Source organism: Anoplopoma fimbria, chromosome 12, assembly GCF_027596085.1.
Source record: "Anoplopoma fimbria isolate UVic2021 breed Golden Eagle Sablefish chromosome 12, Afim_UVic_2022, whole genome shotgun sequence".
NCBI classification, from domain to species: domain Eukaryota; kingdom Metazoa; phylum Chordata; class Actinopteri; order Perciformes; family Anoplopomatidae; genus Anoplopoma; species Anoplopoma fimbria.
In genome coordinates, this window is record NC_072460.1 from 21,744,471 (window position 1) to 21,758,807 (window position 14,337).

At 38.9% G+C, this 14,337-nt stretch overlaps 1 protein-coding gene and 1 non-coding gene across 2 annotated transcripts; one reads left to right on the forward strand and one right to left on the reverse strand.

Moving 5' to 3' along the window:
* Positions 1-1,391: 1,391 nt before the first annotated feature.
* zgc:113278 (Translocating chain-associated membrane protein 1-like 1-like) lies at positions 1,392-10,521 on the reverse strand. Its single transcript, XM_054609028.1, has 11 exons — positions 10,237-10,521; positions 9,466-9,526; positions 9,216-9,334; positions 7,986-8,102; positions 7,842-7,900; positions 7,342-7,426; positions 6,804-6,874; positions 5,978-6,082; positions 5,111-5,254; positions 4,802-4,962; positions 1,392-4,647 (listed from the first exon to the last, which is right to left on the reverse strand). Exons 1-11 carry the CDS (start codon positions 10,354-10,356, stop codon positions 4,574-4,576), a joined length of 1,116 nt encoding a protein of 371 aa, XP_054465003.1. The 5' UTR covers positions 10,357-10,521; the 3' UTR covers positions 1,392-4,573.
* A 3,741-nt stretch (positions 10,522-14,262) lies between these two features.
* Positions 14,263-14,335, forward strand: trnak-cuu (transfer RNA lysine (anticodon CUU)). The gene has a single exon. It is a non-coding gene; the product is annotated as a tRNA-Lys (tRNA).
* The last annotated feature ends 2 nt before the right edge of the window (positions 14,336-14,337 follow it).

The following is a 14,337-nucleotide window of genomic DNA, read 5'->3' on the forward strand; positions in this document are numbered from 1 at the left end:
ACATCCAAGAGATTACACCGTCACACGCATTTCCAAACACAATGGCACCCACACACACACACACACACACACACACACACACACACACACACACACACACGCACACACACACACAGTCCTGCTAATTGTTGGCTATTAGTCTGCAAGTCTGGGATTGCATGTCTTATTAAATACAGAATTTCAAATGAGCTTCGTTAAATAAGAAAGTACTCCCCTTTTAATGAAGCTAATTTATATGGAAATTACACATAATACGGACGATTCAGCGAGAGATTTATCCTCGTTGGATGAAGGGGAGGAATTAACAAAAAAAATAGAAGTGGAATAGTGATTTTTTTTTTTTCCCCCCCCCCCCCCGTTCGTCTAAGCTGGTCGGATTCTTTCTCCAAGTTTGCTTTTAAAGCACACCCTCAGAGGGTTCAGGTCATGTATGTCTGGGGTTGGGGGTACATCCATCTATTGTGCGTGTGTGTGTGTGTGTGTGTGTGTGTGTGTGTGTGTGTGTGTGTGTGATGGAGAGCGTGTGTGTGAACCCCTGTCCTTGTGCTGACCCTGCAGCGCTCTCAGCCCGCCTCTCTGGTTCCCACTGATCCATCATGCTGTCTGATTGCCCAGAGAAAACCCATTACTCTGAAACAACACAACACATTAGCAGTGAGCTGCAGGTGTCTCTCCTCTGTGCTGTGCTCATACCTCACCAGCAACGGATGCAGATGTCATGTTTACGGCCACCAGTCAAATTGCACAACGGTGGAGTCGAGGCTGAGGTCTGAAAATACACTCCCGTATTTGGATAAACACATTGAGCAAGCCATCAGTTGCTTCATTTGGTTGGTTGACTTCATGCATAAGTCTGTTAAAGAATGTTGAGCTGCATACTGTGTGATAAGACAATGTTCAGTCTTTCTCACTCTGACTGGTGATTTATTAATGCAGGTCTGTATGCAGCTATGCCCCTGCAGACTGCTTCTGTCCCTCAGGCAAAAAAGCTCAGCGTTGCCCCCTGGTGGTAATTAGCCAAGAAGTAAGATTTGGCCAATATTCCCTCATGTCTCCAGACGCCAGCCCCAATGGATAGAATAAATGATAAATGTTTAAAATCCAGCAAGGTGTGGAAAGGTGTAATGAGCAGGAGGTGAGAGAAGGAAGCCTCAAAAAACAATAACTGGTGCACATCCCTGCTTTGTCAATGACATTTTAACGGCTGGTTCACCTCAGGAGTGGATAATTATCTACAGCTCTCATAATTTATGGTGCACTTTGACACTGCAATGTTTTTGCATGCTTTTTTTTTTTTTACATGGCGTTTCCATGGAGACAGTTCTCTTAACCTGTGGGCAGTATGTAAAAAAAAAAACGAAAAAAAAAAACATGTTTGTGTAATGAATAAAAGCTTTATTCCAACATGAAATAAAAAAATAGTGACGAAGAAAAATGATCAGAACTCACGAGAATTTGCATAAATATATACCATCAGAGCAGTTCAGAGACAACATATTTAAAAAGGAAATATATCGCAACATCTATAAACAAGCAGTGAAATAAAAGCGAATCAAGGACAGTGCAGAATGAATTAATAGAATACAATAAACATGTCTCTTTTTTTCTTTCTTTAAAGTGATCTCATGGTCAAAAGCATAAAGTATTGTTGCCACCTAGAGGTTGCTCATACAGTTAAATCATTGCAGCCTTTTTTTTTTTTTTTTAGTTTTCAACAATTACAAAATGCACACATTTGAAAATTTAGCAACTCTTAATTTGTAATTCATTGAGAACCAACGCAGGAACAGCCAAAGTGAGAAGTGTTACGGTGCTCTTACATAATGCATATTATGCAAAAAAAAGTGCATTCCTGTGGGATTATACAGGCTATTGTGTCTCGAAGCGAGGGGGCGTGAACTGCAGGGTGGCTCATGTTTCAGAGCCGAAACGTACGCTGATTACTGTACAGCGTGGCATCTGAGGAGCAGGAAAAAGAGGGTTTCACTTGCAAAATGTTTCGTTCTATATCCACAATATCACCTGCAGGATTGGAACAAATAAAACACTATACTGACCGTTTGCTCCTCTCATTATATATTCAAACTGATGTGTTCTTCACGATCATAAAACATAAAACATGTAGTTGTGAAAGCTGCAGAGTACACCTGCAGCATAGTGTTATATAATTGGGTTCATTTTGCTCTAATAAGGCCATGAAGTTAAATAAACCATTAGGCTTAATACATCTTTACACTCATACCACAATGTATATCCACGCTAACAGTTCAGCAAGCTTCATTCTTATATAAAAAAACCCCCAATTCATATCAATATGGATGCAAAACAAATATTCACACGTGTGTACTGAACAACAATGAATTTCAACAGGTTCCGCTCTATAAAAATAGCTTAAAAATCTGACACATATTTTAGTACAGTGTAGGGTTGAATCAGTTTCTTTTTTTTTCCTCTTTTACATCTGAGACGGTTTAATAACAGGCTGGTACAGACGTCCTCTGCTCCTCCTTCTCTCCTATGACACCGCCACACACAGACATTGGGCTTTACAGACCATAAAAGTCCCAATATGGAGCGCTAAAGGGAGCAAAAATGAATGGCATCTTCGTCTCATCCCTTACTCCAGACTCCAACTGTTAGTACAGTCTTTTCTGCACGGAGCTTCTCATGCACAGTGGACTAGTAGTAGAGCACGTCTCCAGGTCCAGGAGATGAGTGAGTGTGGCCGACAGTACAACACGTGTGCTCCATAGCAGTGTCAGGATCATTGAAAAGGTGGAAGCAGGAAGGACAGAACATGCCACATGTGGCAAACAGATATCACAGAATCTCTCTCACACGGGGGGAAAAAGGGGGGCATGTGAGGGGCAGAGACACTGAACACATAAGCATTTAGTAACCGAAGATCTATAAAACATACAACAATCCACAACTCGAGTGTGTCGCACACAGAAGCGTGTCGGGCCGAACCGAAGTGAACTAAAGGATGCGATTGTGAAATACGACAAACAGGGCAGGAGTCAGTGAACAGATTGTAACATTTCATGCTCTGCAATAATTATTTTACGAGACAAGCAATAAACATCGTTGTCATCACCATCATCATCATCATCATCATTCACGCCCAGTTAATTCGCATACACAGTAGGCAGACAATACTGAACACACACACACACACACACACACACACACACACACACACACACACACACACACACACACACACACACACACACACACACACACACACACACACACACACACAAACAAACATGAGTAAGTGCACCAGCATACAAACACATCCCTTACAAACGCACCTCCCACTGCACCATGGGATGTAACTTATAGTATACGTGGTGGATAACTTGTCCCCTGATACCCGAGAGTAAAAAAAGCAAAAAACAGAGAAGGCAAACAGAACGCAACACAAGCAGAACGAGTGATACAAACCACTGACATTATAAGGACACTTGAAGAAAGATTGTTTTGTTTGGATTAACTAAATGCAGTTGCTATGTACCGCCGTGTTTGCTGGTTATAGCTTGTCAAAGCATAGAAAATAATAACTTTCTGTTGTATATGGCAAAAAATAAATTATTCAAACTGCTTGCAGCAGTTATAAAAAGGCCACTGAATGCTTTGTGTGTGTGTGTGCGTAAGAGAAATATGCAAACTCAACAGCACAGCTAGGAACTAGCCATAAAGTCCTTAGCCTTGAACCATCATGCATTGACCACATACAAGACTGATACACAGCCTCAATCATGCCTTTAGAAAGATTTCACTGTATGCATACAGTACAGCATCACAGGTTACAGTGCAGCTTCCTCTTGGTAAGTCGAGCCCCCGCTAACAGGCTAAAGCTGACCACCAGGCTTGTGATAAAAAGCAAACGAAAATACAAAACGCGCCTCAATCCAACATTTTGGATTTCAAAAGGCAGAGGCTGTCAAATAATGGCAGTAAATCATCAAGGAGTGTAGTACGTGCTTCAGTTTTCTGGCTGCAGCTATGCCAAATACATAAATAGCAGAAATATTCCTTTTGGATCTTTTCCTGACAACAGTAGAATGTCAAAGTGCCGTCTTGCAGAGCAAGAAAGGCTTTATTATGGGACTTAAGTCAGTGGCCTGTTTTACTGAGTTTGACTGAATAAGGTCCAAACTTAAAATGACACCCTGTACAGTTAGTCTGTACATTAACACTTTATATAACATTACCCTGAAGTCAAAATTCGCTTTATAAGTTACCGTGACGTTAACTGATTCGATGTCAAATTAGTGAAGTTTGAAAGTACCCTGCGAGTGATCGTAGTTTTTACACGAAAGGACACTTTGAAGTCTCTCTTGTTAAAGCATCAAACCCAGCACTGTCCCGCCAACATCCCGTCTACAGAGAACCCAAATGAATAATAAAATAAAGTTTCAACCTCAAAAAGGGACAGCTGTAAGGTTTCTTAGTGCGCTTAAACATTTGTTTTGCAGATCAGTAGACAAAATTTGAAGTCGTGTAAAGACATAATTGTCGGAACTCCCTCACTCAGTTTTTTTTTCTCCCCCAAACTCTTCCGTCTCTATGAAGCTTTGGCTTTTCTTGCCCGTGGTGATGTTTTATCCTCCGACTTCACAACCCCATTGGCAGCACCTCCTGACAAAGACAGATTATTAAAAACATCCCTGATGAGAGCAATTTAAGGTGTAAAAGTTATTATTTAGAAAATCGTAGACGCGACATGTACTGAAGCACAGGATCGCATTATGTCTGTTTGATTGACCAGATGCCGAAGTTCTTGAACACTCACCCCTCGTAAGCTCCCTTTTGTGAGGCTTGCTCTTCGGGCTGACCGCCTTCTTCTTGGAGGCCTGGTTCTGGCTGTGCTCCCTCCACTTTTTCAACTGGAAGTTAATGAATTTCCACATCATCCAAGCCTGTGTCAGGCAGATAGCTGCCAGACAAGTCATCCTGAGGGGTGGGGAAGACACATTTAAAGAACCACGAAAGTTAAAGTGATTTAACTTCAGAAGAGGAAAACAAAACTTAGCTGTTTTTAAGTTAAATGTTTGTTGTTGAGACTTTAGGGCTCTTCCTGGTTATTGACATGTGGACTTGCCTTATGGTGAGCACGTTGAAGTTGCCTTCTGCGAGAGAAAAGCCCTGGTTTTCTGTACGGGGCAGTCCGAAGCCAAACGTCAGAACTGAGAGTGTGAGGGTGAGGAGGCGTGCGATGACAAACAGAAGCGCCCACAGAGTAAAACTGTAAGGGGGAAAAAAAAGAGACATCGGCTCAGTAGGAGTGAAACCGAATATGGATGGAGCCGGATACAACTGCCAGTCTCACATTTAAATCGTCGCAGTGACGGGAAAACGACGTAATGAAATTTAGGATCATTTGTTATTCATAAAATAGAACATGGGTATTTCAACTTCTAAGAATAGGCTTACATGTATTAATCAGAGCATTCACATAAGAACGTAGCACTATCAGAGCACTGGATATATTTTTAATTTATGATAGATACTCTGAAATCAGCTGTTTGTGGCACTATAACAGTTGATTGTGGTTTGCGTGTGTCTGTCCAGTTGACTTTCCCTTCGCTTCCTTGCGGGAAAACGGAATAAGGACTCTAAGTTGAATTTACAACCACGAAAAGCAAGCAGGACTGAAACTGTGTCTCTGTCGAACAGTCTACGCTCCGTCAGCACACACACACACACACACACACACACACACTACATTAATCTGAAACAGCTAAGCGATGGTTGTAATGCAAATAATGTTGTTTTTAGTATTTTTCTATAGATACATAAAGCTTAAACAGAGGTGAATGAATTTGTAAGAAAAAAAGACACGATTCTACAATCAGTCGACTACAGGCAATACTTGACCAATCAGATTCAACTATGTAAATTCTATGTAAAGTCCGGGATAGGTCAGAAAAAAATGACAACTTGTTTGTTAGATGACTGAAAGCAATACCCTTTCTGCTTGTTCTCATCACTGAAGTAGAAGAGGCGTGAAGCGTGGAACAGCAGCTCCACCAGGTAGTGAGGCACCAGCAGCACCAGGCCCAGTCGGTGGAGGCTGAGCAGACGGGACGCAGAGAGACAACTAAGAGTTAACTGGGGACAACTCGGTATAGAGGAGACAAGAGTGAACTCTATCAGCTACACATGCTCTTCTCATAGAACACGGCTGATAAAAACACAGGAGATAAAAACACTTTCATATCAGCTCCCAACATTTCATTACATTTCCTTTAGATCAATAGTCCTAAAGGAAAGGAGATTAGCAAACGGAAGAGACTCAATTTCAGATGAGACGAGATGAATTCTATCTTAAAATAAAAAAAAAACTGGTCTGGCTCACAGGTTCAAATACAGTATCACACCTCTTGGTTTTAATGCTCCAAGTAGAGGAAAAGTCAGCTGGCCTGGTTCTGAGATTTTAAATTAATCTTTATCGGATTGTGTGAGGACAATAATGGAAAGTCAAATGCTGAGTCTGTACTCCATCACTTAAAGAAAAATCACTCCATAAACGTATATATACAGTGTAGTATCTTAGTGTCATGTATGATGTCTGGGTTATTAGTCACATAACAATGTACTCCTTTTTTAAAATCAACTTTCCTGAGATATGTAAAAGAAACACTGTCTCGTCCATTTGATCTGGCACTTTGGTTTCAAACATTCTCCGTCATTCTCAGGGTTGAATAAGATGTTTATGAAATATATACCTAGAATATGCTTCTTTATTGCATCCACAGAGGATTTGCTCAGAAAAAAAGAATGATTTCGCTCACTTTAAGACATAGGCACCAGTGATGTGGACAACGTAAAGGCAAATGTAATAGAGCTGACGGGGGATGTCCTCCTGTGGAAATGAAACAAAGGAAGAGAGTTTGTGTTAGTAACAGCAGCAGCATCAGTTACCACAAAAAGAAGTTTGCTGGAGAAATCTCTGGATGACAAATGATTGCTTCATGTCGTCTCTTAGTATTTTTAAAGGTTTGCACATGAAGTATTGACTTATTCTTTAGATTTCTGTCATTTTATTGACAGTATAGTGAATCGTTCTTGAGGAGCAATGAATTTAATAAAATAATGTAACCCTCAAAACACATTTTTGTGTGTGTGTGTGTGTGTGTGTGTGTGTGTGTGTGTAAATATATATATACACACACACAAATCAAATCAAAGTGCTTTTTCAATAGAAAAAGAATGAGGACGCACTTTTTAAAAGTAACAAATGATCACGACTCAATTCACAAAAAAAACCCAATATCATCTATAAATCAAGAGAAGAGCAAATATACATATTACATTCTACGTGACCCTTACCTTCCGTACTTTTTGAAAGTACAGCTCAGGTAGAGCATGGAGCCAATAGGCAATTTGGCAAATGTAGAAGAACTTGACCTGAAAACTAGACAGAGGACAGATTGTGCAGCAGAGGTGAGAGAGAGTCTGGCTGTTATTTCAGCTTGAACAGAAGTTGTAACACATTAATATACAATATATAATGTTGTGCACGGTTCTGTTACCTCTATTTAAAATACATTAACATGCACAACAAGTCAAAGCAGTGAGAAAATGGGAAGGAAACCTAAAACATGATCTATTAATGAAATATGACTTTTAGCTTTGACTGTGATTTTAAAATTTGACAGAAGATAATAGGATAAATCCCAACAAATCCAAACAAGTGAAAAAAATAGCTTTATATAAAAAAAAAAATTAAAAGGGCTGAAACTCAACATACATCCCTACATTAAAATTGTAATTAAATGTTTATGATTTGTAAAATACGAGTGTTCTGGAGTGCATTAGTCTCTACTTACACCATGTGAGTGTGTGGGTAACCCTCCCAGAGGAAAGTAGGATTTGTTGCAAAGTCCTCCTGTCAGAGAAAAAAGAGACACAGCATAAGATGAAGCCTAATGCAGGCTGGGACAGAGTGTCTCTGTGACCCCTGACCCCCGTACCGCCGTCAGGATGCTGCAGCCCCAGATGAAGGAGAACAGGTAGAACGCCGCCAGCTGTCCAGACTCGTTGAACTTGCTGTGTTTGGTTTTCGACAGGTGCAACCTCCTGTTCATTTTCTGAAATTAAAGAAAATATAACACAAGAGTGGGGATATTAAGATCCTTTTTCTTTTTTACACATTTTCCTTCTTGCACAAATGTTATTTCTGTCCCTTGACGTTAAAGGATATGTTCACATCTTCTCAAATGTGTCTAAAACGTGGCAAAACACTAAGGCCTAAAATTAAATATATTTTTCACATTTTGTGCCCCGTCTCTTGAAATGTATGCACATTTAGGAAGGGATCTCTTAAAGGACCAGTGCGTATGATTAACTAGCAAATAGCAGTGAGTTTGCAGATAGCAACCAACTTAATATCGCCTTCTCTGACCCCTCCCTTTCCAAGTGTGGCGGAGAACTACGGTGGCCCTCAGGTCGCTCTTGATTTTTTACGAAACACGGTGGTTTAACATGGCTGATTCCGGGAAGAGGACCCGCTATCTATATAGATAGGAAGAGCTCATTCTAACAAAAACACAATGATTCTTAGTTTCAGATGATTATACATTCATGAAAAAACCCAAATCTGCCAATATATCCTCCTAAATTCTACACACTAGTCCTTTAACGGACAGTATAAACAAGAGGAATAGTAGAGCAGGTAAAACCTGTTTCATTGCTCACACTATTGTTTTAAGACTGACATGAAAAAGTGGGATCGTTTCCTGTAAGAGAGAAAAATCCTTCAAAAAAAGATTAACAATCCTTGTTGAATGTGGCCCATGAAAGGGTTTTTATTTTTGGAAATACAAATATATAAAAATACTTTTTCCATTAATGATATCCCACCGATAGCCGACTTCAAACACAAAAGATGTCAGGAGAAAACATTCACACCTTTTCAGTTATGATGCGTTAGAGCACATGCAGTTGGATGGGTTGGACCTGATTATCCACAAACACAGTGACGGACCAGAACAGAGAAAACGAACCAGGCGTTATTTGATGCTTTTGAAATGAAATACTAGACGTTTACATCTGACAATGTGCAAGCTGACAAAATGGAGGCGGAGAGAGCCTCATGCTGTGTTTAAACACAAAAGTAAAAAAAGATCAAAATAACGTGCCGCTGTGCTCAAACAACAAACAGTGTGAGCCGATATGATGAGATTGGATACTTTATTACTCACGTCGAGAATATATTCTTGTATCAAGGCATGAAGGATGACCGCAATAAGAAGGTAGAAAAACACAGTGGCCACATCTTTAGGGCCGTACTGGTAAAGGTTCACCGGATCACTTTTCTCATCTGCAACGAAAGAGAAACACAAAGTTTAAACAAAGTGCTGAGCATTTATTTAGGAAAACCAGATGCAGATAAATGCAGTTAATGCGAGTTATCTTATTAAATAATAACTGAACCTTTAAACTTCCACTCACCGAGAACTTGTGTTACGTTGTACTGGACTGTGATGAACATGATGGCAAACTTGGCTGTGACCTGGAACACAAAGACAGAAACATATCCTTATCCTGGACGTATAATAAAGCACTGTAATAAACATGTATAATGCTCTTGGATTGTCCAATGATAGTGGAACCTTCTCTCAGGTCCTGATACCTTTCTTGACAGGAGCACATAATCATCATTTCATGCACATAGGTATTTAATTAGTGAGGGCTTCTGTGTTACTGCAAGATCCTGAGTCCCACAACTGGGGTCTGGGGACCTCCAGGGGGCCGCCTGCAGGGGCTCCCAGGGGTTTCTTTAGCAAAAAAACATGTATACATTTTCAGTACTACAATTCCTCTCATTGTGACCCAGTGAGTGTGTGCAATGATCCTCACTTATAGCTCATCTTTTTTTATTGAGCAAAACCTGATACATGTTCACTATATATTGAGTCTTGTTGCTGTGTTTTGGATTCAAAGTCAGCTGATCTGGACCATCCAAAGGTCTGCTGATCAAATGTGCAGCATGACTATCTTATGCCCAAATATCCACATACATGTATTGATTTCCTTATGGAGGCAATGGAAGCAGCCGACTGGTAAAATGACCCGTGCCAGTGGGCCTCCTCGCCATCTTCTTTGGCGATCAGTGAGACACATGAGAAGGAGGGGGGGGGGGGACACACACACACACACACACACACACACACACACACACACACACACACACACACACACACACACACACACACACAGTACCTCGAACATCAGGCCGAGGAGGATGATCATGGCCAAACACGACACCATGTCTGCGTGGTTCTGGATCACGAATTCGTGGCTCAGCACCGGGGGGCTCTTGTTCTTCTTGCGGAACCCCATGGCTCACCTACGAGGCACTGGGCTGCCCGTCACTGGAGACCTGCTGCTGGGTTTGGACCCCGTCGGCACTGCGCGTAATCACCAGATCACCGGACCTTTACGCACGGAGTCTCCGGTGCTCCTGTGTGTTTTCAACAACAGGCATGAAGATGCATCGCACCCAGAAAACAACCCAAACACTACAGCACAACACCCACTTTCCTCTCTCTCTCCTCCTCTCTGCCTGGTGATGTCAGAGGACGGGCCCTCCCATCTCCACGGCTCCATTCATGAACCGCCCAGTGCCATTGACGTAGGAGGAGAACCCGGCCCGTGGTGCGTTCAGTGGCTGCACGTAAGCGTCCGCGTTTCCTAAAATGCTTACAGAAGACTTGGATGTAACTAGAGCAGCTTTAGTGATGCATAGTTGTGTGCAGATCTGTAATATTTCAGCACGATTTCATCTGAATTCACAGGTCTGTTTGGAAATCCCATTAGTTTTGCAATCCAGTGCGCACATTTTTTTGTTGTTTTGTTGTATAGTATGTGTATTTATTGTCTGTGTAGTTGTATAGTATGTGTATTTATTGTCTGTGTAGTTGTATAGTATGTGTATTTATTGTCTGTGTAGTTGTATAGTATGTGTATTTATTGTCTGTGTCTGTGTAGTTGTATAGTATGTGTATTTATTGTCTGTGTAGTTTATAGTAGTATGTGTATTTAGTATGTGTATTTATTGTCTGTGTAGTTGTATAGTATGTGTATTTCTGTCTGTGTAGTTGTATAGTATGTGTATTTATTGTCTGTGTAGTTGTATAGTATGTGTATTTATTGTCTGTGTAGTTGTATAGTATGTGTATTTATTGTCTGTGTCTGTGTAGTATGTGTATTTATTGTCTGTGTAGTTGTATAGTATGTGTATTTATTGTCTGTGTAGTTGTATAGTATGTGTATTTATTGTCTGTGTAGTTGTGTAGTGTGTATATTTTGTCTGTGTAGTTGTATAGTATGTGTATTTATTGTCTGTGTAGTTGTATAGTATGTGTATTTATTGTCTGTGTAGTTGTATAGTATGTGTATTTATTGTCTGTGTAGTTGTATAGTATGTGTATTTATTGTCTGTATGTTGTATTTATGTGTATTTGTGTCTGTGTAGTTGTATAGTATGTGTATTTATTGTCTGTGTAGTTGTATAGTATAGTATGTGTATTTATTGTCTGTTTAGTTGTATAGTATGTGTATTTATTGTCTGTGTAGTTGTGTAGTTGTATTTAGTAGTTGTATGTGTATTTATTGTTGTAGTTGTATAGTATGTGTATTTATTGTCTGTGTAGTTGTATAGTATGTGTATTTATTGTCTGTGTAGTTGTATAGTATGTGTATTTATTGTCTGTGTAGTTGTATAGTATGTGTATTTATTGTCTGTGTAGTTGTATAGTATGTGTATTTATTGTCTGTCTGTGTAGTTGTATATTTATTGTCTGTGTCTGTGTAGTTGTATAGTATGTGTATTTATTGTCTGTGTAGTTGTATAGTATGTGTATTTATTGTCTGTGTAGTTGTAGTTGTATTTAGTGTAGTTGTATAGTATGTGTATTTATTGTCTGTGTAGTTGTATAGTATGTGTATTTATTGTCTGTGTAGTTGTATAGTATGTGTATTTATTGTCTGTGTAGTTGTATAGTATGTGTATTTATTGTCTGTGTCTGTTGTATAGTATGTGTATTTATTGTCTGTGTAGTTGTATAGTATGTGTATTTATTGTCTGTGTAGTTGTATAGTATGTGTATTTATTGTCTGTATTTATTGTCTGTGTAGTTGTATAGTATGTGTATTTATTGTCTGTGTCTGTGTAGTTGTATAGTATGTGTATTTATTGTCTGTGTCTGTGTAGTTGAGCTTATATAATAATAGGAGCAACAATTTAGTCAGTTTATATAGTTTTTGTTGTTTTGGAACGTTTTTTACTTATTTATTATTCTTTACTGTGTGATTATTTATTAAGTATACCTGTTTTGATCATGTTTTTTTTTTACTTATGTCTCTTGTTTGCACTATCCACTCTGCTGCTGTAATCCTGCAAATGTCCCCGCTGTGGGACTAATAAAGGATTCTCTTATTTTATTTTATTGTATTGTACATGATCTACAGAATATAACTGGGACCCCCAGGATTATGGTAATTTGATTACTTGAAAATGTATTTAGAAAAATACACCACTCAATGGATGAATAAAACAGTGCTTCATAAAATGAAAGCCTTTAGGAAGAACAATCAGGTCTAACTAACAGGTTTACGGCCTATGCAACATAGCAGGAATTAAATGAAGTGTCTCTAATCACCTCTACTTTGCTTTAAGTTGTTAACAATTAAGAACATAAACTACTTTTGCTCCACAGATCTCTTGTCTGTATCAAAATAAAATAAAATTGTGTATTCTTTTTTATTGGATGTAAAGGTTTTTGTTTATCACTAAATACGCTCCCAAAGTCAAATGACAAATTGATCTTGAAAGTCAGTTAGGATATTTAACTTAATTAAGCGATAGTTTGTGCAACGGAATAATATATTTCACTTTTTATAATTGCTAACTTCCATTGTCAAACCGAGAGTTTTAAATCAACCTGTTCATTTATTTATTTGTTACATGTATGATAGTTCTTACATGTAACAATAACTCAAACAGATTCACCTCTTGAGCCTCTTCTTTTGTATGTGTCCCAGTGATTTTCTCAAAGGACTCACTGAGATCTAACATTACATTTAATGCAAACTGTTTGCAAAATACAAAAGCCCAGCTATTAATAAAGCTGCTGTGACTGTTATGACTATCACAAAACTGTGTCCTGTGCAGTCCTTTGTAAATATTGATTCCAGTCTTTGTGGTGGTATTTGTATAGTGTTGTATGTGGAATTTTAAATGGCATTGGTATGGTATACAATATCTACTGCTGTGCTAATGTGGTGTGATTACAATTTAAAGTATTTTTAGGTTGTGTATTTCCATTTTTTTTGCACCTTAACACTCTTCTATTGTACTTTTTACTCCGCTACATTCATCTCACATATAAGTAACAAGTTACTTTTAAAATAAAAGATTTATAATCAACAATAATGAGTGCTATATATTGAACCACCCAAAAATAAACACATTAGTAACATTTAGCTGCTAACCCAATAATGCATCAATAGGATTAATGATCCAATAATGTAATATATTATAAGAGTGAAAGGGTGCAGTGTGCATAACAAGTCATTTTACTTCTGTTAAGTTAAATACACTTTTGCTGATAATACTTTTGCTTTAGCATGCAGGAAAGGAAGAGCTGGGGATCGAACCACCAACTCACATTTAAGCAAATAGTCTTTCACCACCCGGGGGATTTTGGGTAATTTGTTCTCCACCTGTCCGTCGCTTAACTTTTTATTTGGAATAAAACAAGAAGACCAGAAGCTGCGATTTTTGTGTGCTCGACAGGGCTCCAGTTAATGAAGAAAACCAAGCAAATAACCAGGTAATAAGTTCAATGGTGCTGACTTTAATAAGGCTCCTCTTACTTTAAAGTGATTTATGGGACATTTAGAGGAAAAAAACAGCGTTCAGGTAATTAAGTTTTACATGGTGTTCAATCTACACGACCCTGTTATTTCTTTAAATGTAACCCAATGTTGTAGTTAACATCATATTATCTAATGTATCTAATGTATCTAATGTTACTTTGAGACACATTCATAAAATAATAATAAATACATAAAACACTTTCTGTTCTTTGCCGCTAGAGGTCAGTATGACACAGAATCAGGACAGCAAGACCTAACCCTCCTTATGTCACACTAGTGCAATTTACCGTCAAATTCAACAATCATTTTACATCATAAAACCATGATTGTGAATAAAGATGGTTAACATGACGAGGGATTACCATCGCCCGGCTAGCTCAGTCGGTAGAGCATGAGACTCTTAATCTCAGGGTCGTGGGTTCGAGCCCCACGTTGGGCGCT

Coding starts and splice junctions, on each gene's coding strand:
- zgc:113278 (XM_054609028.1), bottom strand. CDS start 10,356: ATGGGGTTCCGCAAGAAGAACAAGAGCCCCCCGGTGCTGAGCCACGAA. Junction 5,255..5,977: donor GATGAGAACAAGCAGAAAGG/GTATTGCTTTCA, acceptor TCCCCCTTACAG/TTTTACTCTGTGGGCGCTTC. Junction 4,963..5,110: donor TTCAACGTGCTCACCATAAG/GCAAGTCCACAT, acceptor CCCACCCCTCAG/GATGACTTGTCTGGCAGCTA.